We start from the raw sequence: 27,593 nt of genomic DNA on the forward strand, positions 1-27,593 counted from the left end.
ATCCTCACTTTGACATGATATCTGTTTGTGATGTTATGCCAGTCACTCTCTCTCAGCCAGAATTACCTCACAGAGTGGTTTTCTGAGGATAAAATAGAAGAGAGGAGAATGATGTTGTAAGCCACTGTTGGGGAGAAAAGTGGGGCATAAATATATAAAGTTAAGTGCAGTATTGTTTTGAAAAGCTAGCCCCCTGTCCTTTTAAACATCTTATAATACCGAAACGAGTATTGGCAAGTAATAAACTAAAGGCAAGGTGCTTGGTGAAGATCTTTAATTGGCACACAGGTTGTACCTGAATGTGATGGGGAGGAGGGAGGAGAAGTTTGGGGCACTGTGTCGGGCTAGACGTTCTTCAGTTGTGTAGTTCTTGATATTTATTTAGTCCTCTGGCAACAACAACATTTATTAAAAAGGAATCTTGGATGCCTTTTTGTTTTTCAGCTGCTGCCTTTTTTGTCACGTACGAGTGTATGAAAACCGTGCTCCACACAGATGCGTCTCCATATTTCGGTCCGGTAACACACATGCTGGCTGCCTCATTAGGAGAAGTAGTAAGTTACGCTGAAGTCTGCTTCTCCCCCCCCCCCCCCCCATGCCTGTGTGTGTGAAAGAAAGCAGCAGGCTAGAGGACATCTTCACAGGTGTGTAGTTGCATGAGGGAAAGCCCATATCCAAGGGAAGCTTGTTCCGTCTTCAACTCTAAATCCTCTACCTGAGGAACTGTGTAGGTGCTGTGGAGGATAAACCTAATAAATCTCTTCGGTCAGTGTTATTTAATGGACATCTGAGAACCTGGCTGTGTCAATTTTCTAATAAAGTCATACATGAACCCCAAATGTCAGGGCTTTTGTTTCTTTGAATTGTCTGCGACGGGTGACTTTCAATAGGTTAAGTTTTCTCCTCTTGGCACATGGGAGAACCTTTCCCCCCTAAAAGGTCTGTCAACAGAGTCCCTGATGGAATATGTTGCCCAGGGCTATTTTTGGGCAGGAACGCACAGGAACGGAGTTCCGGCTGGCTTTCATGTTGGCCACACCCAGCAGGAACGCATTAGCATAATAGGCCACACCCAACAGCAGAAACTCATAAGGATTGGCTACATTAGGGGTGTGTGGCCTAATATGCAAAGGATTTCCTGCTACAAAAAAGCCCTGGGCTTGGACAACAAAGAAAGTAAACAGAATAAGAAGCTAAAGGTGGGTGTGGCTGGATGAGCACACTTCTGGTAACATGGGGGTGCGGCCTAATATGCCAATGAGCTGTGCTGTCAGGGGTGTGGCCTAATATGCTAATGAGTTTCTGCTGTGGGGTGTGGCCTATTATGCTAATGAGTTCCTGCTGGGCTTTTTCTACAAAAAAAGCCCTGATGTCGCCTATCTTGAAAAAAAGCCATAGGAAGTCTCTCCTACTAAGGGTAATGAGGCCCAAAAGTCCCAACCCTGTAGGAGGTAGCATATTGTTTAATCACGGCTCTGAAGACACCAGTGTGTCCTAAGGGAGCCTTGGCTGTGGGGGCTGTGTGTTAATACAACTTCATGCAGCAGCCTTTCTGATCTAACGTGATTTCAAATGAGGTTCTTCTCCCTCACCTGCTTCTTGCTCACTTTCTTTTGGGATGGAAAGCCAAGCCAGTAATTGAACCAGAGATTTGGATTTGGTACAGTGCACCCCACTGTGTATCGTTGCCACAATCTGAGAGATTCCCTCCCCTCCACTGTCTCCTATCCAGCCTCACTCGATGGATTCCACTGTATCCCAAATTGCAAGCGAAAGGGGTGAGAGCTGTAATTATAGTCTTATTGATTAGTCATTAGGATTTAATCAGGCTGTAGCCACAGGGGATGGCTATTATTTTGCAAGTAGGTCTTAACTTTGAGTCTCCTCCCCCTCAAAAAGTACTTCATTTTCTTGGTTGTAACAAATGGGTAGTGGATATTTTATGAATATGTGTTTTGTAAAGCCTGTAGCTACAGTGGGGCATCTTGTGGCCTAGCCCCCTGACTTACTGCCCAGGTCTCTCGACTTCCCATCCAGTTGGTTTTCGGGATTAAAAAAATTTTTCACGCCGTGGCTGTGCCAAGCCATCACTACAGCCCTTTACCTCCAGGAGACCACCGTCGGGACGCCTCTTCTGTCTTAGTTGCAGCGCAGCAGTCCGCTTGCAGCTTACAGTGACTTTGGCTGCTGCAAGGGCCGCAGCCTATTTATAGTGCACCGCTGTTGAGGCTTTTTTGCTTTTGGGGCACCTTTCCCCAAAGGAAGGGTGCCTTTTGAGAAAGGGGTGCCGGACTTTGGGCCTGCCCAGCGCTATAAAAAGCCAGGCCAAGTTGGCCCAGGCAGGCAGCGCAGACAGCAGAGGCTAGCCACGCCATTTCCAACCTTCTGAGAAAAGAAGCGCGCTGCAGGTAAAGTGAGGCACTCCCCTTTGGGGCTGGACGCAGAGTGCATGAGGGGCACAGTCCCCCGCAGCATTTCATACCTTTTCTGAGACAGCCTGGGGTGTGTGTGAGGGGTGCCCCCTGACTTATTTAAATGCCCCCAAAGAAAATATCCTGGCTATGCCTCTGTTTGAAGCATTTGCCCATGAGTTATGATATTTCAGTGACATGGGCAATAGGGGCTTGAGCAAGCAACAAGCATTGTCTATTGAACAGAAACATGGTAGGTTCTGAAATATTCATAAGTTAATTAAGATGGTTCATGATATACATATTCTGGATGTTCAACCAAGTTTCTCTACGGGAGAGCAGTTGAATGTGCTGGTCAAAAAGTTGCAGAGAAAATGAAGTTTGCTGCCATTAGGACCTGGTGGAGAGTAGAGAGAAGAGGTTGCAGTTCTGTTGGAAGGAAACTCAAATTAAGGCTGCAACTAAATTGCCTGTAAATAAAGATGAATGGAGGCAGAGAGCAGTGGCAGATGCCGCCAGCAGATTCATCACACAATTAAAGGCCGAAATCAGCAAATTAGGAACTGTCAGGTACCTAACCAGCCACTCACATAGTTTCCCATGCATGTTTTCTTATATGTACATGTGTTTCGTCTCTGGTTTTTCTGCTCTTGCATCAGTGGTGTATGTGTGCGGAAGAATTAATCTCTTTGGGTAGTTTTGTTCTCCCCCAACATTTCACCCTCTCCCCCGGAAACTACCAACAAATGTAACTTTCTTTGTGTTAGGGAACAGGACTGTAGCTTGATGGCACATTGATCTGCAGTATAATAATTATTTCACTGCAACTCTAGTTAATGAAAGGGACACTGGAAAGAGAAAGTAAATAGTGCTTGTCAACTAAGTGGGATAAGGTAATGCAGTGGTCTAAAGTGATTAAAGATGCCTATATAGCTGTGGTTTGGTGTGTTCCTCTGTGAACTCACCTTAAGTTGAACCGCTGCTATGATGGCAGAGGTTGTGGAGCCCTGGAGATAGGGGTTAATTTATGGCTTTATGAAGCTGCGTATTAAGAGCAGAAAATGAAAGCAGACATGCAGCTGTAAACTATGGCTTGTGGTCCGTTTGGAAGCATGTGCTATGATTTAGATTCCAAACAGCTGTTAGTGGAAACTGTGGTGTGGTGTTTGAGTTTGGGTCCTCTTCTGACTCCAGCAAGAAGGATTTGCATGTTATACAATTTTATTTATTTATTTGATTTTTTTACCCTGCTCTCCCAGCCGAAGCAGGCTCAGGGCGGCTTACATAAAATTACAGGAGATAAAAACAATATAAATATCAGAATAAAACACAGCATAAAAGCACAACATAACTACTAACACCATTTATATGGTGGTGGTGGTGTAATAGTAGCAAAAGCGCAATGAATTGCTGTCAGCAGATGATTTTCTATGTTTCAGCCTTGTACAGTAGTCATGAAAATATACTAGCCTGCCTGCTCACACATATAAGGACTAGGGAAAAAATGGAACTAATGATATAAAGTTTTAAGTGTGTTTCTTTAAATGTTTGGCAAGTTGCAGAAGAACAAGGGGGGTGAAAGAGGGGGGTGAGTGAAGTGATTGGTTGATGACTGAGTGTATGGGTGGAGCTAAGAAGTGTATGTGGAGAAAATCAGTGTGTTTAGTCAGCAATTAACAGTCGGTCAGCCAGCAGTCTAGAGTCTGAGAAGCGGTCTTCTAATTAGAATCCCATATTAGAGCTGTGAAAAGCATTTAAGATTCTTAAAAAGAAGTAGAATACTTTAAAGGGCATATTAGCAAGTAGAGAGAGTCAAAACATAATATTGTTAAAGTATTATAAGTCTGTGAGAGACAGAAGCTGACAGAAACCCGAGTTTAAAGGGGAAAGATTAAACTGAGCTAAATAAAATAAAGACTGGATAAAGTACATTCCGAAGAGAAAGGGGGATTTGAGAATGAGGAGTGTTTGTGCAGTAAAAGAGTGTGATATCTCAGTCAGAAGTTATTAATAAACACTGTTTTATTCACTGAAGAGATAAGTTTCAAAACATCTTGAAACCAATATGCTTCTTGTACAGATAAAGTTTCATTTTGTTTTATGAAAACCTAGAGTTATATGCTGTTACAATACAACAATCTCATCTTCAGGACCACATAGTCCAATGAAGGAGTCTTAGAGCTTGGACAAAATACCTTGGGAGAGATTAATTAACAGGATTGGAATTAAATTCCTGGTGGCAGCGTTATGTACAGAGAGAGAGAAAAAACAAGGGAGTTAAACACACCATATCTAACTAGAGATGTAAAATTTCCGGAAATGTTGAAGCTTGGAAAAAAGCCCGGGTTTTTTTCGGGGGGAAACGGAAATTTTCGGAAAAAATTGAAAAAAATGCTACATTAGCATTTCTTTTGTCTTTTCTAGATTGAAAGTAATTCTGTTACTTTAGGAACATAAAATATGACTATGGACATTTTACTTGACATGAAATTATCACAACTAGCATATTAAAAATATAGTGTTTCCAAACAATTATTACAAACAGACTACCCACCCACATGCAAAAACAAAACTGAACCTTTTTTATTTTCTTCTGACAATCACACCTCCTAAAGGAAGAAATGAATCTTGTTCTTGCATTGGAGAGTTCAGTTTGTAACCTAGGACTTGCTTATCCTCAGTGCACAGAAATTAGATCAATCTGATACTATATATATATATTTTAGAAATGATTTGGAAAATATTTGAACACCTTGTCTTAAAATATTTTATTCATCATGTTAAAATAAAACATACCATAATCAATTTTTTTTCTTTTCTTTCCTTTTTTCAATTTTTCCAATTTTTCGGAAAAAAACAAAAAGGTTTCAGGAAAAAAAAATTTCCGGTTTTTTTCCGGGCCTTCACATCTCTACATCTAACCACACAATCTAAAAGAGAAGTTGTGACATGTGTTGGCTTAGCAGTGGGATAAAACAGCCTGAGGAGGAGAAAATATTATAGGTGGGAAAATAAAACATCCTGAAGAAACTCGGAGAGAAAGGTGTTTTGAGGGGACAGATAGCTGAAGAAATTTAATGTTTAATCACATTCTGTGAGGGAAATAGAATTGTTACAAGAGGGGACCCGCAACAAAATGTTGCTGGAGCCTGAGCCCTCTCCGGCATGGTTGAGGCAGGTGGGGCATCTGGTGGCTGGCTGGCTTGGGTTGCTCCTCTCGTGTACCACTGCTCCTGCTGCTGGTACTGCTTTCTCCTCACATTACAAAGTTGCAGCTTAAAACAAAAAGGGGGGGAAGCATATGAGGCAAAAAGCTGGCAGGGCAGCCCACCTAGCAGCCGCTCAGTGCTCTGTTTGCGTGCCCACTGAGCTTAGCCACTCCTCCAGTGCTGCTGCTCCTTTGAATAGAAGCCCACGGCAGCCACTGACTCCAGCTGCAGGGGGGAGGGGGGAGAAGAACGGCGGCCCCAGGAGTCCCCCTACCGTCCTCCAGTTTACTGGCAGTCCTGGGGACGGTTCCTGCAGCGACCTGGATGGGTCTTGCTGCGGCAGGCCAAGCAGCAGCTGGGATGGGTATTGCCACCGTGGGTTACCTTGTGGATCCAACGGCTTTTCCTGGCGGTCCTAGCGGTGGAGTGGACAGTAAGCACGCATGGAGACAGAACACTGTTTTACTTTTGGGGAGATTTAACTATTCCCCCTACACTTTTTAAAACATTTTAGATTTTCCTGTACACCTGGAGATTGCCCCAAGTGTGCAGAAAAACCCTCCGTGTGCCCCAGATCTGCGGAAATAAGTATCCACATGCACAGGGGACCCTTGGCTATTAGATATATAGATAAAGGAAGAAGACCTAAAGAAACTAGTAAAATTATAACAGAACATAATTTTGTTAGGTTCAGTAAAATTATAGAAGGAAATACAATTAAAAGAGAGAAACATGGCAGAGTTCCTAGGATTGAAGAAGGAGGCTTTGATTCAGAAGTGCAAGGAATTAAATTTACCTCATAAGGGAAAAAGTGCAGAAGTAGTGTTGAGTCTAGTAGAACCACAGCTGAGAGAAACCCCGAGGAGATGTATAACCCCAGTCCAGAATATCAGAGTTTCTGAGAGAAAAGTGGAAAGTTGAAGCAGAACTTAAAACTCAAGAAATAGAACCCAGAGCTTCAGAGATAGAAAGACAGAAAACTTTGGAAGCGGAAAGATTAGAGAGGGAGAGTCTTAAGAATGGGGATAACACGGAGGGAAACCTTAAACCCAGAGCTGATTTTCCTCGAGTTACCACAAAATATTTCATTGTGTATGCGTCAGGAGAAGATCGATAAATCTTCCTGTCAACTTTTGAAAGGTCTCCTCAGAACTGAGGAATACCAGTGACACAATATAGGAAATATTTATGCAGCTCAATTAGAGGGGAATTGGCTGAGATCTACAACACATTCCCCTCAGATAAAACTGTTCTCTATCTCTCCTTATATATAATTGAGTAGTGGGTGCCAAAGTTCTAAAATGCACTCCTTTAGTGTATGGACGCTTGAACTGTCAGTCAGAAGACGCTGGCTGGGTTGACTGGCTGCTTTGTGCAGTCCCGCCCAGTGTTTCAAGGTCTTTTGCATATGGAAGCTGATTGGACTTCACTGCATTCCACACCTCAAACTCACCCCCCTCCCCGCAAGGCATGTCAGTTGCATATGGAACCTTCAAGGTCTTTTGCATATGGAAGCTGATTGGACTTCACTCCATTCCACACCTCATACTCCCTTCCCCCCCGCAAGGCAGTTGGAATGTCTGGTGGTGTGTAGGTCCCAGGATCATGTTTTAAAAGCTGCCTGGGGAGATGGGGACCTCAGACAGGTTACAGTGCCATAGACTCCACCCTCCAACCCAGCTATTTGCTCCTGGGGAACTATTGTTGCCAATCTTGGCCCAGCACCCATCAAACCATTCTCTTCAACCCCCTGCTGTGCAGCACACTTTCCCCTAGGGTTGCCAAACTCCAGGTGGGACCTGGAGATCTCCCACTGCTACAATTGATTTCCAGATGACAGAGATCAGTTTCCCCTGGAGAAAATGGCTGCTTTGGAGGGTAGGCCCTATGACATTATACCTGCTGAGTCCTTCCGCCCCCCCCCCCCCGCCCATGCTGCCCACTACAGAATCCACCCCCCAAAACTCCAGGTATTTCCCTCCTTAGAGCTGGCAACCCTACATTCCCCTCAATGCCTGTTGGTAGGCAACTAAGCTTGGTCCTGTCACCTACTTTGGCCTTTGGGAGAAAACACATTGGGGCCAGTCCTGATAGGGTTGCCAACTCCAGATGGGAAATTCCTGGAGATTTGAGGGATGGAGCCTGAAGAGGGTGAGGTTTGAGGAGGGGTGGGACCTCAGACAGGTACACTGCCATAGACTCCACCCTCCAAACCAGTCAGTCCCACATAGGGAACCATTGTTGCCAATCTCCAGGTGAGGGCTGGAGAGCACTCAGAATTACAACTGCTCTGCAGAAGGGAGGGCAGAAGTCAGCTGAAGTCAAAGGGGCAGATAATGGTAGGTTGATGGTTAGCTGGGAAGGAGATGGGGTTGCCAACTACATGCTGACAAATTCCTGGGGATTTGAGGGGTGGAGCCTGGAGAGGGTGGGGTTTGCAGAGGGGTGGGACTTCAGACAGGTAGAATGCCATAGACTACACCCTCCAAACCAGCCACTTTGTCCTGGGTAACAATTGCTGCCAATCTCCAGGTGAGGGCTACAGATCACTCACAATTACAACTGCTCTTCAGGTAGCAGAGATCAGTTCCTCTGGAGAAAACAGTGGACTCTGTCATTATACCCTGCTGAGGTCACCACAGCAAATTGACACTGTTTGCCCAAAGCCAGAGCACTCCCCCAGAGCCTCTTTCTAGGTCCCGTTGTATTGCTTTCACAACGGGCTTTACTCCTAGTACTGAATATAAAGAGGCAGTATATGACATTTAGGATAGGTGCTGATTACTTCAGAAAAAAGTTTAGAAGCCTAGTGCCTCAGAAAGAGAAGTCATTTAAGTCTTTTAGTGCTAAACTGACTATTTTGATAATACGCTTCTTGTACAAATAAAGTTTTATTTTGTTTTATGAAAACCTAGAGTTATATGCTATTACAATACAACAGTCTCATCTTCAGGACCACATAGTCCCATGAAGGAGCCTTAGAGCTTGGGCATAGTACCTTGGGAAATATTAATAGGATTGGAATTAAATTCCTGGTGTCAGCGTTACATATCAAGAGAGAGAGAGAAATAAGAAAGTTAAACACACCATAAGTAGTGACAGACTTCACATTCCTGGGATCCCCGATCACCACAGACTGTGACTGCAGCCATGAAATTAAAAGACGCCTGCTCCTTGGGAGGAAAGCGATGGTCAACCTAAACAGCATGATAAAAAGTAGAGACATCACCTGCCAACAAAAGTCCGCATGGTCAAAGCAATGGTATTCCCAGTAATCATGTATGGCTGCGAGAGGTGGACTATAAGGAAGGCCGAGCGCCGAAGAATAGATTCTTTTGAACTAGGGTGCTGGAGAAGAATCTGGAGAGTCCCTTGGACTGCAAGAAGACAAAATCAGTCAATCCTAAAAGAATTCAACCCTGACTGTTCCCTGGAAGGCCAGATAATGAAACTGAAGCTCAAATACTTTGGCCACCAAATGAGAAGGGAGCACTCACTGGAGAAGACCCTGAGGCTGGGAAAGACTGAAGGTCAAAGAAGACGGGAACGGCGAAGGATGAGATGGTTAGACAGTGTCATGGATGCAATGAACATGAAATTGAGCCAACTTCAGAGGATGGCGGAAGACAGGAAGGCCTGGCGTGATCTGGTCCATGGGGTCGCGGAGAGTCGGACTCGTCTATGCGACTGAACAACAACAAAATCTAACCACACAAATTAAAAGAGTCATGACAATGAAGCTACTATTATTCTGAGTCAGATGTTCATACAGCAATTGATGGCAGGTCTTTCTCAGTTCTGCTCTCTAAGATTGTCTTTAAAAAGTATAGATGCCAGGGACTGGTGGGTGAAGGCAGTAAGGAAAGCAAGGGAGATGGCTAGTGAAATAGTACATAGCATGCTGACCATTTCAAAATGCCAATGGAAAAGAGGGTTTTTTCTAGCAGTGGTTTTAAGGGTATCCTCCAATAGAGTTCTGTTACAGTTGTACAGCAGCTGATCTCATTATTGATAATTAGGCATCAAAGGAGTTGCTGTCTCAGCAATTGTACTTGGAAATCTGATTGCTGGAAAGGAATGATTTACTGTGAAGAGGAGTGGTTTCTCAGGAGATGTCATTAGGGTGCATTTCAGTCATCTGTACAATCTTCCTGAGTAAAATATTAGTCTCTGAAATGCCCTTAAATTTGCATTGTATCACAACCACTGCAAACCATCTGTGTCTTGAGGGTTGGTCTATCAAGTGGTTTACAATTTTTATCTTGTTGACTTTCTTGACATTGCTTTGCTCCAATTTTATAGATGGGAGCTGAGGCTTAAAATAACATTCCCTGGTCAGTGTTCAGTATTCTCTCTGTTAGATGTCTTTTCCCCCTCTTCTTTTGAGGGTAAATCTGGAAGATACTGTGGTTACATGGGTTTATCTCTTATGGAATTTCAGTGCTGTGTTGTAAGTTTGTGGTCTCATGTGGCTGAAAGTACAGCTGATACTTACCAAGTGGACCCCATTAATTTTTACACATTAGGTAATGAGGTCGGATCCTGTGATGATTATCATATCAAAAATGAACATGAGAACCGAGACTTCACAATGATGAGCAACATGTCCACACAGTGTATGTTTCTTACCTCATGACTGTTTGCACTATTTATGTGACGGGTCACACTTTTTTACGGTGTAAAGGCTGCTTCTGTTATAACAGAGCTGCTCTCTTAGATCTTCCTTTCCTATCACGTCTCAACCCGCCTCTGCTGATGAGGTGATGAGGTGATGTGATAAAAAAGAAAAATGATTGATGGTATCAGTCCCTGATAACAAGTTCACACAAAACAAGTTAAAACGATATTCCAGAGTTGGAAGAGGGGGAAAATGTTTTTGAGATATACTCGTTTTGAAAGATTTGTGGTATCTTTTATTAGGATGACTACTATTTTCTTTATTGTGAGAATATGTGTTTTTTTATGGTTAAAGTATTAGATTTCACTCTTGCAAAGCTGGCAACTTTGGATTTATGGTGTCTCCCCCTCCTCCAAGAACTAAGATATGTTGGGGCAGAATTACACGCCATGGTAGATTTTTATTTATTTATTTGACTTACATCCCGCCCTCTCTGCAAGGCAGTCTCAGGGCGGCTTACAAAAATTGTATAAAACAACTAAAACAGGGAATTCATAAAATCATAGCAATATAATCATTAAACATAACAAGATATAAAGTGCTAGTACAACTAATATTAGGAGCTGCGGTGGCTCAAGTGGTTAAGACGCTGACCTGCAGGCTGTGGAAGGTCAGTAGTTCAGCAGTTCGAGACTTGGGTGCCGCATGATGGAGTGAGCTCCCATCTCTAGTTCCAGCTCCTGCCAACCTAGCAGTTCGAAAGCAAGAAATTGCAAGTAGATAAATAGGTACCACTTCGGTGGGAAGGTAACAGCGTTCCGTGCGCCTTGGTGTTTAGTCATGCCGGTCACATGACCATGGAAATGTCTTCGGACAGCGCTGGCTCTTCGGCTTTGAAATGGAGATGAGCACCGCAACCCTAGAGTCGGATTCGACTGGCTTTCGAGCAAGGGAACCTTTACCTTTACCTCACAACTAATATTACGATGGCGAACATGAGCAGCATTCACAAATATGCAGTCAGCTAGAAGTCATAGTCTGGGATGTGGTAGGCTGTTAATGGTGGTAATTAATACTGATTGATGTTAATGATGGGGGCCAGGGCCTCACTTTATATACTGTTACTGAAAACTCTTTTCCTCCACTTCATTTGCCTAGACTGATGCTTGGTCCAGGCATATGTTTTGATGTGAAATCCTGAAGTGGTAGAATGGACTGTACCACTTTTGACTTCAGGGGGAGGTTGGATTTGGGGGGAAATATTCCCTGCAAGTAGAAAACCACCACAGGGGACAAATGTTTACACTAAAAGGTATTTTCCCCTGATACTAGTGTTTTTGTTGCAGGATTTCTTTTTCAGTGCAGGGCAACATTCTCATTTGCAGCCTGAAGTGCCAGTTGACCACCTCAGGAAATAACTTCTCTATTCTGTGGCTTGTGTATACTAGATTTTAAAGACCAGTGAGGATAGTTTGTGGCTAGGTATAAGAAGATTAAGGGAGCATAAATACTGGTTATAAATCCTAAGTTGTTTCACATAGATGGTTTTTGTGTGGGCATCCAGTTGTAAAAATTTATCTTATCCCTTACTTCCAAAATTTCTGTAAGGATATATGAGCAGTAATTAGAATCCAGAATTCTCACGGTCACCTTGCCTTTGGTGGTGGTGGTCTGTTTTTCAGTCCTCTTGACATTGCACTTTACTTGCTTCAAGAAGCCACAGATCTCCCTCAGTTTCTGACTGGAAACAGGATCATGCTTTATTCTTGCAGTGCTTTTAGCAGGGTTTACTTTTCCTCCCTTGCGTGTGGCAAAGCTTATTTTTAATTCATTCAGTTATTCTGTGATGAAAGTTTGCACTAGTCATTAGTATTGCAGAGCTTTCACATACCTGATTTTGATGATTTGCTGGGCCACAGATTGCTTGGGTCCAGTGGGGGACAGAATGGAATGGTGGGGTCCAAACCTGAGTATGTCAGACTAGAAGCAGGAGATGGAATAGTACCATTATGTATTTCTTATAAACTCACCTGAAAAATCAAACTGGCCATTGAAAGAAGAGTGGTTGCTGAGGTAAATTTTAACCACTTAATATGACCTAGTATGGCCTTTCCGAAGTGGTAAGAAAAATTAGGCACTGTCCCTTCCCTTGTAAGAGATGCTTCATACGCTATCTGGGCTACACTGAGTGATTCTACAGCAAATTGTTCAAGTACATCTATTAGGGCGCGCAGGGTATGTTCGACACTTCATTTGGGAATTTCCCTCCCGATGCAACTGCTGAAATATTTTTATCAGTTGACAATCCCAAAACTAAGAAGAGCTTTTACTTGAGCAAGACTGAACGTTCTTCTCTCGGCAGTTTTGGAGGGCAGATATAAAGTATCATACTCTAATAGAACATGCAGCTGCTCATATCATACAATCGAAAACATTGGACATATGATTATGGAGTGCCCTATATTTGATGAGTTGAGGGCTAATTTAGTCACCCCTTTACTTAAATATATGGAACTGCTACTATCGGATGCCAATGATCGTGTCACCCTCTCAGTGGCAAACTTCATAGGCTCAATAATCAAATATAAGGGAAATAATACTGAGTAAGGTCTTTTAAAATATTTTCTTTGGTTCTGATTTCTGCTTAAGGTGGTAGCTGTATGAGCAGTGATAGATAGGTAGATAGGTAGATAGGTAGATAGGTAGATAGGTAGGTAGATACAGCAAACTGTTTGTTGATTAGAATTCCCTTCTCCTTCAAAAATGGCTGCAGCTGCTGACTTTGCATGGGACATTGCAAGGCTTAATTTCAAGGACTGTAATGTGTTTTGTTTCCCTGGGATGGAAAGTGTTTCGGAAGCTTTTTATTAATCTTATTCTTAACCCTAACCTCTCTTTTTTTTCCTTTTATGCAAATGGTGTTTTGAAAAAAGGCATTGACTCTCTGAATAGTACTCCCTTACTATGGAACAATAACTTATGTGGTTCATGGCCAGACTGTTACTGTGGTTGCATCTGGAAATAATCTCATTAATATTTCCTTTCTTAGCCAGCACTATAAATCAGGAAGTTGTCCATTAATAGTTGCGCGTGTATGTTCATTTGTAAGCTATATTTTCCAGACTTCGTTACCAAGTTTTCCTCCTTCCCCATGCTTTTCCATCCAATCAGCCCCTGTATGGTCAATTATCTTCTGCCTTTTTCACTGTTAGAGGAACGTTTGTCCTAGTTGTAAGCTTTCAGCCTGACGTTAACAGAAATGTGTTCGGTGTAGCGGAATGACCTTGTAACAAGTGAACTTGCTTTTGTGTTTTATAAAACTTCATTATAATATGAGCATTTAATGTTTTTTCCCAGTGAACCAGTATTTCCAGCTCTTTTGATGGCCTGATTTACAAAGAGGAGGAGGAGGAGGAGATTGGATTTATACCCCGCCCTTCACTACCCAACGTGGTTTTCAAACTCCTTTCCCTTCCCCTCCCCACAATAGACACCTGATGATACTTATGTTTATGTAGCCCATTTCAAATGTTCAGAGTGTTTCATGTATCTCACGAAACCTCACAAATGGCCCTTTTTAAGTAGACCAATATTCTTACCCTCCATATTGTTAGTTTGGGGTAGGGGGTAGGACGCTGAGGTAACTTAAGTGTTACAGGAAGCCAGCTCTGAGCCACCTGACTTCTTGATTAGGTCCTTTCTAATACTGCTGCAATCCATAATCTCAATTTTAATATTCCTTTTTTTAATGGACACAGTTGGCAGCTGTGTTAGCACTAGATGGCAGTATTACTGCATTTATTGAAAAAAATGCATATTTGGTGAAAATTATTTATTTAATTTACTTATTTAATTACATAATTACTTTATAGAAATAGTTGGATCTGGAAAACAAATATGTATAGAAGATTTAAGGAGATTTTAGGATTTTGCCAGATGGTATTTGTAAGAAGTTGACACATTCTCTAGAATGTTATTTTTCCTGCACATTGTGTGTCTGTGCAGCATGCATGAAAGAGAGCATCTTGCCAATTACTTATGTGTGTGATGCTCCATTGACTGCCTGACAGGGAAGATGAACAAGCTATAAGCCTGTCTTCCCTGCTAAAGTAAAGGCAAAATCATATTCCGTGTAACTTTACGTTTATTTGAACATATTTCAACTTAGCCTTCATTTCAGTTCCTAATTAGTACCTTGTAGAAGTATGCATAGAAAATCAGAGGTGACTGTATCCTTTGTTCCAAGGCACAATTAATGTTCCATGGAGATAGTTACTCTAAAAAAAAAAATCTGCAGTGGGTCATCAATGGAATGCTTGCCTTCAACTTTTGAGCCACAAAGCTTTCTTTTTCTGTATCAGCTGTATATAGATAGTTCTGGCAGGAGGCACGGCAGGCTCAGACAGCAGTTAAAGAGAGCCAGGATGGTGTTGTGGTTAACACTGGGTGACTCTGCTCTGGAGAACCGGGTTTGATTCCCCCCTCCTTCACATGAAGCCTGCTGGATGATCTTGGGCCAGTCACAGTTCTCTCAGAACTCTCTCAGCCCCACCTACCTCACAGGTGCTTGCTGTGGGGAGACCCGTGAGGGAAGCCGCTTTAGATCTCCTTAGGGTAGAAAAAAGCAGAGTATAAAACCAATCTGTCTTCGTTGTCGTTGTCTTCGCTGTCTCCTTCTCCTCCTTTCTCTGTGTGTGTGTGGGTGGGTGGGGGGAAGCAGTAGGCCCATGGTGCTTCCCACAGGACTGCACTAGTAAGCAGGCCAGAGGATGTGTGTCTTGGTGAACTTGTATGGGGTCTGTTGTGAGTGCTGGATATATATATTTCATGTTTTTACTTGAAATGCTTATATTCCTATCTTATTCTTGAGGAACATGGAACCCAAGGTAGGTAAAAACAGCATAAAAATAACAGCAAACATCAAAACAACAAATATACAACATACTGAAACACCAAACTAAAAGCATCCCATCCCCCCTTTGACCAGGCTCAGGCTATGTACATGGAGCTTGAAAGATCTCTGTGTTAGAGAAGGGCCCGATTCTTCCTACTCCATGAACTGAACATCTTCCTGTTGCCTACATTTCTCTAGGCATATAGAAGCAACATGAGATGTGGTCTTGAAGCCTCCAGAAGTCAAAAGGTTGATGTGGAGGAATTCTGTGACCCTCCCTAGTTATCAGGGCATAGGGGAGTTGGAATGGCATCCTATGCAGGGTTACACCCTCTAATCCTGTTGAAGTCAATGGGTTTAGAAGGATCGATGTAGCTCTGTTTAGATTGCCACTGTTAAGGTTATTGTCTTTCCAGCCTGCAGGCTTAAGAAGTGAATAGGAGATGTATGGCTTTCATACTTCAAACCTTTCAAAAAGCAAACTTGGGTCTCTGTAAAAGAAGACTCGTGTTTTATCGTTGACTGTGAGTTGCGTACGCGAAACTAATATACCGTCATACGTTCAGACACACAATGAAACTGTGGATGCCTATGACAAAATGGTGCCCTATACAACCAACCTGAGAACAGACCTTTGGAATGACATTAGCTTTCATACCGCTATGGAGCGAGGCTCTTTTATTTTGTTCCTGTGCAGTGAAATATTCCCTTGTAGCTCAAATTCAAATCCAGAAGACATCAAAGTGTAATATGAAACAAAATGGAAGGCACCGCAAGTGTCTGGGCGAAAATAGAGAGCGACGTATTGCTTTGTAGCTTCTGCTCTCATGCCAAAATTGCAACGCCACAGAAGTCAGGAAGCCACAGTGGGTGCTTTGGATCCCCTTGGTAGGCTAGATTGTTTTTCATCTGAAATATTTCTGAAGTCTTTTTTCCTCCAGTATTAAGGAATAATATTTTTTTAAAAAACCCTCTAATGTAAGGACATTGTGTGTTATGAAGTGTGAAGTTCTATAAATATTTATGCCAAGCTACAATAAAAGAGTTGATTGTTCTTATTTTCTCAGCCATATTGGGGTCATTTTGTTCTTTTTGACCACTGGGACTGAAGAGAACACACTAGTTTGTACCTTTTCAGGATGACATTTGGATATCTTGCTGCCTCTTGACAAGTTTATAAATTGGCTTCGTTTTTCAGATGCTTCAGACTTTCCAAACAAAGCTGTCCAGACTAATAAATAAGATCCTACAACTTTCTGGCCAATCTGTACTCCATGGTATAGGCCTACTAACATAGGGTTTCTAAAATATGAAGGCTGCAGGCAATCCTTTTCATAATGTGGGCAGATCCAGTTGAACTCAGTGGGGCTTGTTTCAGAGTAAATGAACTGGATTGGTCTGTAACAGATTTATTTCTTTTACTACTATAACATCTTCTTCTAGTCAAGCTGACAGTATAAAGTATCAACTTAAATCTTAAATTGCTATAGTCCTATCGTATATTGTCCTAGAAAAGAGCAAGAGTTCAGTAGCACCTTAAAGACTAACAAAATGTGTGGCAGAGTATGATCTTTCGTGAGTCACTGCTTCAGATACAGCTAGAATGGAAGTCCCACTGTCCAATTTATTGGAAAGTGGAGTGATTTCAGATGCCGAATGACACTAGCAGGCAAATAACAATAGCAGCTGAATGACAATAGCAGTGGATTTAGATGAGATATGCAGAGGGGTAACAGGCCTGAAGATATCAGCATTGGTAATGAGACAGGAAACCGAGGTCTTGATTCAGTCCAGGTAGATGCATTGTCTTGAGCTTTGTTGTCAGTTGCAATTCAGCAGTCTCTCTAATCTACTTTTGAAATTCCTTTGTAAGAGAACTGCTCCTTTTAGGTCAGCAACTGAACATCCTGGAAGGTTGAAATGTCCCCCCCTGGGTTTTGAATATTGTGATTCCTAATGTGAGACTTATGTCCATTAATTCTTTGTTGAAGGATCTGACCTGTTTGTCCAATGTAGAGGGTGGAAGGGCATTGTTGACACATGATGGCATAAATCACATTAGAGGATGAGCAGAAATATGAACCTGAGATGGTACGGCTGATGTTGCTGGGTCCACTGATGGTGTTGCTAGGATCTATATGAGAGCAAAGTTGGTGTTTGAGTATTTTGCAGGCCTTGTTACCAGAGTCCATGTTACTGTTAAGTAGTTTGTCATTGTGGGTGACAATTTGTTTTAGATTAGCAGGCTTTCTGTAAGCAAGAAAAGGTTGCGCCCCCAGTGCCTGTGTGAGGGAAGTGTCACGATCTAGCATGGGTTGCAGGTCACTAACAATGCGTTGAACTGGCTTGAGTTGTGAGTTGTAGGTGACCACCAGTGATGTTCTGTTGTTGTTCAGCTTGGGCTTATTGTATATTGCCAGTATGCATGACTTCAGGCTCAGCTGCATAGGACCCTGGAAGTTCTGTGAATGGCACTCCAAACAAAAATCTTTAAAAATCATGTATCTCCCCCGCCCCTTCTAATTGGGGTGTGACAAGGTATGAGGTGCTGTTAGGCATCCTGGACATTTCAGATTGGGAAAGGGGTAGTGAAAGGAAGGCTTATTTTCTTCTTGGGCAAACATACAGGTACTGAACATTAAGGGGAAAATAGTGGCTCTTTGGGGCTGTTTCAGATCAGGAAAATGGTGTGGGGAGGACGTTGTTGCACTGTTGTTGTCCTTTTTGAAGTCTCCTGCCCCATGCCATGTGTGATTTTTTTTCTAAAGAAAAGAAGTGCTGTAAGCTCCACTCACGGAACTTCTACCCTTTCATACAGATCTGCCCTTAAATTGTTCTGGGTTTGGTATTTCATCTCCATTTCCATTTTGATAACAAACCATCCTCCAAGATCGCCTCCTACTGGAGCTCTGTAATGGCAGTGTGCTTGTTCAGTGCTTATTAGAGATGATGGTGCCAACTGGTATAGCTAGATATTTTCTCTCAGTATTCGAACATGTACAGAGGACACAGTCCAGAAACGTGGAAGAAGAAGACCATGCCATTGGGTCACAACCAACTCATAGCGACCCCATCCACCAGGCATTTCAGGCAAGAGACAAGCAGAGGTGGTGCTGTTGCCTTCATCTGCATAGCAACCCAAGTCTTCCTTGGTGGTCTCTTTTCCAAGTAGTAACCGTGGCTGATCCCTGCTTAGCTTCCAAGCTCAGGCTAAACTGGGCTTATTCAGGCCTGGGAGCCTGGAGTGTTTATAGAAATAAAATCTTCTCCTATATCCTGAAACTTCATAAGTTATAAAATGTTCAGCAAAGCCCCTGCTGTTCTTTGCTTAGCTGGGAAAATACTTGAAAAAAGTGTTATTATATTTGCCTCGGATGTTCCCGGAACTGGATAGATGTTGCTCTCATCTAATCATTTCCTTCTACCAGAATATTGATGATAACGTTGGGCAGCTGTGTGTAGCAGTTGCTTTCCCCCTAGAATTCCTTACTGTCTTGTTATCCTCAGGTGAGGTAGGGAAATGCATGATAATGCCATTTATACCATTAGATCTTGTTGAATGAAAGGGTTCTTTCTTTTTTTTGTTATTTTGGAAGCAGAGAGAGAGAGAGAGAATTAGGAATGTCGGAGCCTGCATGATTCCCCTACTTTCTCACTGTTCTTTTCAACACCATGCTACCACTTGCTTTTTCCCTTCAGCATCCCCTTTTCTGGATTTATACACCTGTATGCTAAATTTATGCAGCTGATTTTACTGTGAGCTAACATTTCTTTAGTATAGTTTCAGTGGGTAGCCGTGTTGACCTGTAGTAGAACGGCTAGATTTGAGTCTTGTAAAGAACAACAAGCTTTTCAGGGGTATAAGCTTTCAAGAGTCAAAACGCCTTTCAGATATGATTCATAAGTACGTAATTGGCTCTGTACTGAACACTTAATTGGTGCTCTCTCTACGCTGTTGGGCTTACAGTTTGAGGCTGCAATTCCGTCTATATCTTTTGTGACTAAGCTCCGTTGAACTTAGTGAACATTAACATGCTGAGCATTGGGCTATGTAATGGAAGGACAGGGCAGAGAGGAAGAGAAGGCATCATAGAACCATTGAGTTGGAAGGGGCCTCCAGGGTCATCTAGTCCAACCCCCTGCACAATGCAGGAAATTCACAAATACCTTCACTCTCATCCCCAGTGACCCCTGCTCTATGTCCTCCAGGATCCCTGGCCAAACTGGCCTGGAGAAAAATTGCTTCCTGACCCCAAAGTGGTGATCAGCATTTCTCTGGGTGTGTAAGAAAGGGCCACGAGAACTAAGCACTGAGGCAACCCTTCCTGCCAATGCTCCCTCTAAGCTGTGGAGTCTTGTGAGCAAAAATTCTATTTTGTGAACTACTGGCATTAAAGTTGTGAGCAAGCGATTTGGCTACTGCATAAATTAGTCTGCTCTGGAGCCATCCTTCCTGAGCGGAGACAAAAATGTGTGAGCCGGAGGCTAAAGAACCGTGAGCTAGCTCACACTAACTCAGCTTAGAGGGAACAGTGCTTCCTGCCCTCCCTCTCATGGTCTGCCTCAGATCACAGAATCAGCATTGCTGTCAGAGGGCCATCTAGCCTCTGTCTGAAAACCTCTAAAGAAGGAGAGCCCACCAGCTCCCGAGAAAGCCTGTTCCACTGAGGAACTGCTCTGTCAGGAAGTTCTTCCTAATGTTTAGCTGAAAACTCCTTTGATTTAATTTCAACCCATTGGTTCTGGTCCGACCTTCTGGGACAACAGAAAACAACTCTGCACCATGTGCCTTAACTGATTTTATTCTGTATTTTCCTTGGAATAGCATTTGGTTTTTAATGGGAAGCACAATGCTTTTGCTCAAGAGGATCAGCTTCTGATATTTTGCCCCCTGAACTGTGAACATGGACACTCCTCCAATATGTCCAGTTACGCAATGCCAGGGGGTGTTGTATTCTGTGATCCTGGTCTGTATTTATACAATGTATATAACCTTTGGTGTAGCATTCCTAGTGTTAATCGTTGCTACAATTCAGTATAGTTGCTGTCAGGCTATTACGTAGAGGAGGCTTGGAGATGTATATTGCACCTGGCAGCCTTGAGGCCTCTTTCCTGGTGGAGCTGAAAACCGTTTCAGCAAAAATTAGTTTGGCCATTATATGCATTTGCGTGGTCTCATTTTCCGTCTCTCATTCATGCACGTACAATCACTGGTGGTCACTAGATGGTGCTGCTTACCTTTGTTATCGTTGAGAAAGAAAGTGCTGCCTGGAAGTAGGTCCAGATACAAAGCTATCAGAGTACGTTCTTAATACTGCAAGGGTGTATATCGTAATTCCTTTATCAGAATCAGTGTTTGCTTTCTGAATGGAAGGCTTGACAGATATGCATGTTCCTCTCAAGGCTTACAGTTGTATGTCGTACTTTGTTAAAAAAATCAAAGGCAATAGACAGCAGGAACTGTTGATGCTTCTAGAAGCATGTGGAATATATGCGCATCTTACGCAAGTCTTCTGCTTCTTTTTCAGGTTGCGTGTTTAATACGGGTTCCATCTGAAGTTGTGAAACAAAGAGCTCAAGTTTCTCCCACTTCTAGTACCTTACGGATCCTTTCCAACACTGTATGTGAAGAGGTGAGATCTGAGAAGTACTGTTTTAGTTAAGGAGAGCCTGTGAATCTTGAATGCTGTGGGAGTGGTAGATGTTCATTTAGCCTGGAAACAAATTCAGTCCTCTGAGTTCTTCTTCTTGCCTCTCTCTTCAAACTTCCAAGTGGTGTCGCCATTCCGCTCAGAGGAATTCCTAGGTTCATGCTACCCTAGATAGCCATTGTGCTGAAGTCTCTGAAGTTACTAGTTGCAGTGTCCGTGGTAGTGTGTTCAGATTTGGGGGGGAGGGGAGAGAAAGTCAGCAGGGTACAGTCATCACGACAAGACCAGAAATAAGTTGTGACTACTTCCCTGCTTCTGAAATAGAAGTACGAAAGCTGGCTTAAAGTCACTGAGTAAAGTGCTGAGGATTGAATCTGCGATTGTTTGAGTTATCATCCAGATGCTTGAATAGCGGCCTGTTATGCTGCTGAAAACCTTCTGAGAAAGAATCGAGGTGAGGCGTACCTGGGTAAATTGCAAGCCAATGGAGCAGCTGTGAATTCAGTGACAACATGAGTTGACTGTTACGGAGTTTAATGTCCCTCCACTCTTCCATGACAGTCCCTTTCGTGGATTGTACTGGGTATATGTAAGTACTATATACTATGTATATGTAAGTACTAAGTATATGTAAGTACTATATACTTACACCTGGGTTACTATATACTTACACCTGCTTATATGTGAGGGAATATAGGAAACATGGCTCTAGATGGCCAGAGAGGGTGTCATCTTAAATATTCATCTCCGGAGTAAATTTCTGTGTTAATGAAAATAGCACGTTTTGGAAAGCCAGGGTCCAAAGCTGCTTCCATTCACTGTGAGTGCAACAAAATACACATGTAGATCATCTCCATGTGGCAACAAGCAAATTTTGAGGGAGCCCTGAGCTAAGGGATACTTTCCATGTATTCATTTGCAGATTAGAAAGTTTGGGAGTCAGTCTTGTGACTAAAATTCTGATGAATGCAAAACTTATACATGGCAGTGTCTTGAGGTGCTGGTGTACAGCTAAGGAAATGGATGTTTGTCATGTTGACATTTTATTTACAGAAGGGACCAGTGACGAGTGCAAGCATATGACTTTATAGCATCAGGCAGTGAGCTAACCTGTGTACTGCCACTGAGTGTTGGACAAAGGGAACGGAAGCGTGACTAGCCAGACCTGCAAGAAAACTCAACAGAACATTGATAGAGCAGGTCATGTGATAAGACCTGACCATTAAAAATTTCCGGGCTTGGCCGGCTCTTTGGCTAGATCAGGGGTGACCAAACTTGCTTAACATAACAGCCCCACAGAATAAACGTCAGATGTTTAAGAGCCACAAGACATGAACAAATATCACACACACGGTTTTATTGAAAAATACGCAAATTTGTTTTTTATTAACATTAAATTAGACTGTGTGAAAGAGCCACATGCGGCTTCCGAGCTGCAGTTTGGTCACCCCTGGACTAGATCATCAGAGTAAGGGGCCATCACCTACTCCCAACGTGGCCCGGACCATTCTTTGAGCTTCCAGTTGCTATTTTAATTGGAGATAGATCTACTGATAGTAAAGAGGACACCTAAAGCAGCCCATTTTTATTTCTTCCTTTTTAAATAAAAACATATAATTAATCACCAGCAGGCATGAGTATGACGGAATACATACCAATGTATTTTAAAATGTGCTGTTGCCCACTTTAAAAGACCAGTGAAACAGTTTTCCTTACTTAGGAAGAGTGCCTGTAGATGAACTTGATTTCAGATGGCTTCCAGCCTCAAAATCTCAGTTGCCTCTATGTATCTTCAGAATAGCTGATGATTCTAGATGTTAGCTATGCTTTTCAGATATTGAGGATGGCAAGAACAAGCTCTCTCACTTCTGTCTCTTCCTGTTTTTCTAACAAAATAATGAGATATATTATCCCCTCAATGTGTAACTGTAACTGATTACTTTTAGTAGCTGTTAAACAAGTTTTGAAAGTGAGGATAAAGCTCTCCCGTGTTGGTAAAGCTAGGATGGCAATATATAGTGTGTTTATGATCAATATTGTCAATTTGTTAGAAGCCTGGGCATTACACTCAGTAAAGCTGTAATACCTGCCATGTAATCATCAGTAAATTGCAGTCTTGGCTAACATAATTCCTGATAGATGAAGCTTTCTTTTGTTGATTTGCAGGGTATTCTTGGACTTTATCGAGGTTATAAAAGTACGGTTTTAAGAGAGGTAAAACGCTTGTTTTCTTCTTGTGTCTTTTAAAAACGTTACGTGTCCTTGAATGTTATTGAATTATTTTCCCCCTGGATGTGTTAAGGTGGTAATAGAAATGAAATAAAATTGTGAGATTTTAGAATTTTAATGTGTATATATACTTGCTGAGCCCTACGGGTGCCATTTTATGCCACATCAGGGAGGAAAGGCCAAACCACATTTACTTTTGATGCTGCTCCACCATTATATCAGTTATACCCATTTTACTTGGAGTGTTACCTGTTGACATTGTTGCTTCTCTGGCTAACTGTCAACCTTGGCCGTAGAAATGAGTGCTTCATTTTAAAAAGGGAAGAAGGGACCAGTATACAAGGAAGCTGTGGTAGGATAGGTCTCTGTGCTTTCTTCCCACCTATGGATTGGAAAGCTGTATTTAGCTTGGCTCTTTCTTGAAGAAAGGGGCCACTTTCCAAGTCTGCCATGCCTACCCAATGCTATCAATATAGGGCAGGACACGCTGTGCCAGGAAGAACACCAGCTTTGCAATGCTGTGCTTTCACTGTGTACTATAAGGAACTGTAGGGAGAAGAGCACCCAGGTGAGTAGAAAAGGCCTTTTACGGTTGCCTCTTGAAAGCCTGTTTGCAAGGATTCCATTAAAGCCAAACAACTCAATCCAAATAATTTGCTTCTGTTTGAAAATGAATACTGGATTAGCTCCTTATCCATGCATTATCCCGCACCCCCTGTTTACCACAAAGGAACTCATTAAGGAACTAATTAGGATTTAATGAAAACCCGATTTATTTATTATTATAGTAAAATCTAAAAATGGCAGCATTGGCAAATAATAAAAGGTAACCATACAAACAAAAAGGAAAAGCGACATCCAAAAAGCCAGAAATTTATCCCCCCCTCAAATGGTTTCCAAAGTAGGAAGGTTTTAATAAAACACTGGAAGGTAGGGAGTGAGGAGACCAGGTAAGCCTCCTGAGGCATAATCACTGACACGGGCCTGATCCAAGTGCACACTAATCTCATTTGTCTCAGTTTGAACATGAAGACTAATCACATCAGTTGAACTCATGAAGCTGCTTTGAGACAGTCCTTTAGTATACTAGGCTCAGTGTTGTCTACTTTGATTGGTAGTGGCTCTTCAGGGTCTCAGGTGGAGATCTTTTGCATCACCTGATTCTTTTACCTGGAGATATTGAGTATTACCAAGGTGTGTCTAAATGTGGCTAGATCTGTTGCTCTAGGAAAAGCTGTGACATGTGAACTGGCAGAAGATGCTCCAATCCAGGGATTTTTGTATGTGTGGTGGTACTGAGTACTAGTATCTGGGGGGGGGGGCTGTCCCTAGTCTTGGCGGGGGATCTGTTAGAAATTGGTACAACCTTATATATAAGTATCGGTACCTCTTTTTTTTTAAAATTAAATTGTACTCCTGGCAGTCTGTTTGTACACAACCATATCCAAGTGCATTGTCTGCAAATCTTGCCCTTCAGGGGTTCACATCCAAAACAAGTCATATATTTAATACCATACAAACAGTGTTTCCCTCTCACCTGGATTACATTTCAGTTTATTTGCCCACATTCAGTCCCTCAGTAGCTTCAAATACCCATTCAGGATTTCCAGAATTGGATGGAGATGAGAGATGAGAATAGAGTCATCTGCATATTGATGTGCTGCTTTCCAAATGTCCACAAGATCTTCTAGTGTGGTTTAATGAAATTGTTAAATAGCATGGGAAGCCAGATAGGACACTATAGAACCTGGTAGGCAAAAGGCCAGGCTCATTATCTTTCTCCATCACCTCAGAGGCATTTCTACCAGGAACAAGAGCCACTGCAAAACAATGCCCCCCCCCCCCAGTTTCCCTGACACATGGTCCAGAAGGACATCATAGTTAGTGCTACCAGAGACTCCTTAGATATCCAGAGCACTTTCCCCTGTCTGTTACCTGATGTAGGTTTTTCACCGGATTGACTGAAGGCAGCTTCCTTCTATGAAGGCTGGGGTCATAAATAACATTCAAATAGAAATAACATGATGTGTTGTTTGACCAGTGCACCCTATCCTAACCTCTGCCTGATAGACTGAACCCCAGTGATGTTTAATTGTAGCTATTTCTGATGAGGTTTGAGGTAAATTGAGGAGGGGACAACCTTTATTAACTTCCTTGGTTGGAATAAGGTTGTGGTTCAGTAATGAGGTTTGGAACTGTATACAAGTATAACCCACAGTATATGCTGGGCTTGTACAGTTACAACATTTCAGTTGTCAGTTTAGGAGTGCAGAGAGCAGGCTTCCGGTCGGGCTAAGATGGAGGACTGACACACTTTCGCGATTGTGCGAAGTGAGCGACGGCCGCTTTTGACAGCTTGGGCAGTTTTTAGCCCAACGCATCGCTCCCCAGGGAGGGGGGGGGACAAGCAGGCAGCAGCGCCTAAGAGGGAGTGTGAGGTTGGCGTGATCCGGCTCCCGAAGGAGCCGTTTCATGCTTTGATCTCCTCCCCCGAAGAAGGCAAGTGCCAAGCAACTCTGCAGCGGCCGTTCGAGCCGGATTACCGGTTTAAGCTCTCTACCAGCCGACCTCTTGAAGATGGGCAACAACAGTAAGTGAAAAGAAGCAATGCGAAACCCGATTTGATCGTGCTAGATAACAATAAACGTGCCGCTTACCTGAACTGTGATAAGATAAAAATTGAAACAAGCGGTTGAGCGGGAAATGACCAAACATTCCCAGAAATCCGATTCCGGCAAAGAAAATAGTTGATTGAAGGCTTTAAAACAGTAAAAAAGAACATTGTTTAACATTCCTGCGGTGGGAATTGAGATATGTGCGCAGCCGAAAACCGAAACTGACGAACTGTATCGCGGGAGGAGCAGGCCGGTGTAACGAAAAAAATACTCCGAGGTGCTGGAACAGGAAGAGGAAGCCCTGAAAGAAGGGCTGAAGCCAACAGGAAGCCAACAGGAAGAGACTCGGAGCTACAAGAGAGCAGAACCGGAAGTGAGTGTATACGAACAGACGGGACCTGGAATACGGTAACCTGACCTACTCTATACCCGAATACCATAGAGAAGTTGCGCCCGACATTTTGAGGAGGACCTGACTTTAAATTTGACTTTAAACTTCTTTTAGAGGGTTTTTAAAAGCGAAAATAGAAGGGAATGGCTGATTGAAGGCTACCCTTTAGAAGAGACTGTTTGTTTGTGAATTTGCGCACCGCAGGAAAAGCACCAAAACGGAGACCAGAAGAGGACCGAAAAGAGCTGACTCTGATCCTGACGTTAAGCCAAAAGTGAGACCAAGAACTAATTCAACACCAACTAGGCTGACACCAACCCCCAAGATGTCAAAAGAGAGGGAGAAGGATAAGAAAGAGATGTATGCTGCCATGGAGGCAATGGAGAAAAGGATGCTGGAAGCAATACAAGCTATGGGAGAACAAAGTGAAAAAAGGATGGGGGAACAGATTGAAAAGCAACTGGAGGCACAAATGGCAAAGCAGACTCAGATTCATCTGAAACAACTTGAAGAGGTTCAGGAGAAGAACATAGCGGCAATTAAAGATTTGGTCACTACTGAGATAACTTCAATCAAGCAAGAAATAGAAGGAGTCAAAAAGGAGATTCAGGCTAATGCAACCAAAACTACGGAAGTGGAAGAGAAGATGCAACAAGTGGAAGAAAAACAGGATTCTTTGACTCAGCAATTTAGAAGATCAGAAACAATGATGGAGTTCAGAAGGATGCAAACCCATCTGAGATTCAGGGGCATTAAAGAGAAGGAAAATGAAGATATAAGAGATGAAATGATGAAGGCAATAACATCATATTTGGAAGAAGATGAAGGGACAATGGACTCTGATTTTGATTTGATATACAGAGTGAACTCCAGAATTGCAGAAAAGAAAAATTTACCAAGAGATGTTATTGTACAATTTGTAACAAGAACAACTACAGAAGATATTTTTAAGAAACAATTCACCGTCCCTTTTGAAATGGAAGGAAACAAGATTATGGTGATGAGAGAACTCCCCCGAGCAGTACTGCAAGACAGAAAAAGGTATAAGCCTTTGGTGGATAAACTGAGGACTTTGAATATTAGGTACAGATGGGAAATTCCACAAGGCTTATCCTTTACTTACAAAGGTGGGAGAGTCCAGATCAGGTCGGTGACGGATTTTTATAAATTTAAGGCGGACAATTCTGACGTCTTTGGAGAACTTTAAATTAAGAATCTACAATGGATTACAAATTGTTGTCATGGAACGTGAATGGATTAAATTCACCTAACAAGAGGAAAAGAATCAATTATTGGATACAAAAACAAAATTGTAACTTGATATGCTTGCAAGAAACTCATATTAGAAAACTGGATGCCAAATATTTAAAAAATGTTAAATTGGGATTAGAATTTTATTCCTCGGCCTTAAATAAGAAAAAAGGTGTGGTGATATATGTGAAAAAGGATTTACAACCTAAAGAAATTTTCAAAGATTTGGAAGGAAGATATGTGGGTGTGGAAGTGATGATTCAACAGAAAAAGACACTGGTGGTCAATATATACGCACCCAATGGAGCAAAAGAAAAGTTCTTT

At 42.4% G+C, this 27,593-nt stretch overlaps 1 protein-coding gene across 3 annotated transcripts in view; it reads left to right on the top strand.

Annotated features, from left to right (window-relative positions):
- Window positions 1-27,593, top strand: part of SLC25A26 (solute carrier family 25 (S-adenosylmethionine carrier), member 26) — a 160,288-nt gene that overhangs the window by 12,728 nt on the left and 119,967 nt on the right. For 2 of the 3 annotated variants that reach the window (XM_015418006.1, XM_015418007.1), the window contains exons 3-5: window positions 445-554; window positions 20,661-20,765; window positions 22,950-22,997. In XM_015418006.1, the coding sequence (XP_015273492.1) occupies window positions 445-554; window positions 20,661-20,765; window positions 22,950-22,997 (263 nt within the window). The remainder of the gene's footprint in view (window positions 1-444; window positions 555-20,660; window positions 20,766-22,949; window positions 22,998-27,593) is intronic. The other variant, XM_015418008.1, reaches the window with a different exon arrangement.

The sequence above is a fragment of the Gekko japonicus genome, unplaced genomic scaffold (genome assembly GCF_001447785.1).
Source record: "Gekko japonicus isolate JY-2015 unplaced genomic scaffold, Gekko_japonicus_V1.1 scaffold1240, whole genome shotgun sequence".
In the NCBI taxonomy this organism is placed as follows: Eukaryota; Metazoa; Chordata; class Lepidosauria; order Squamata; family Gekkonidae; genus Gekko; species Gekko japonicus.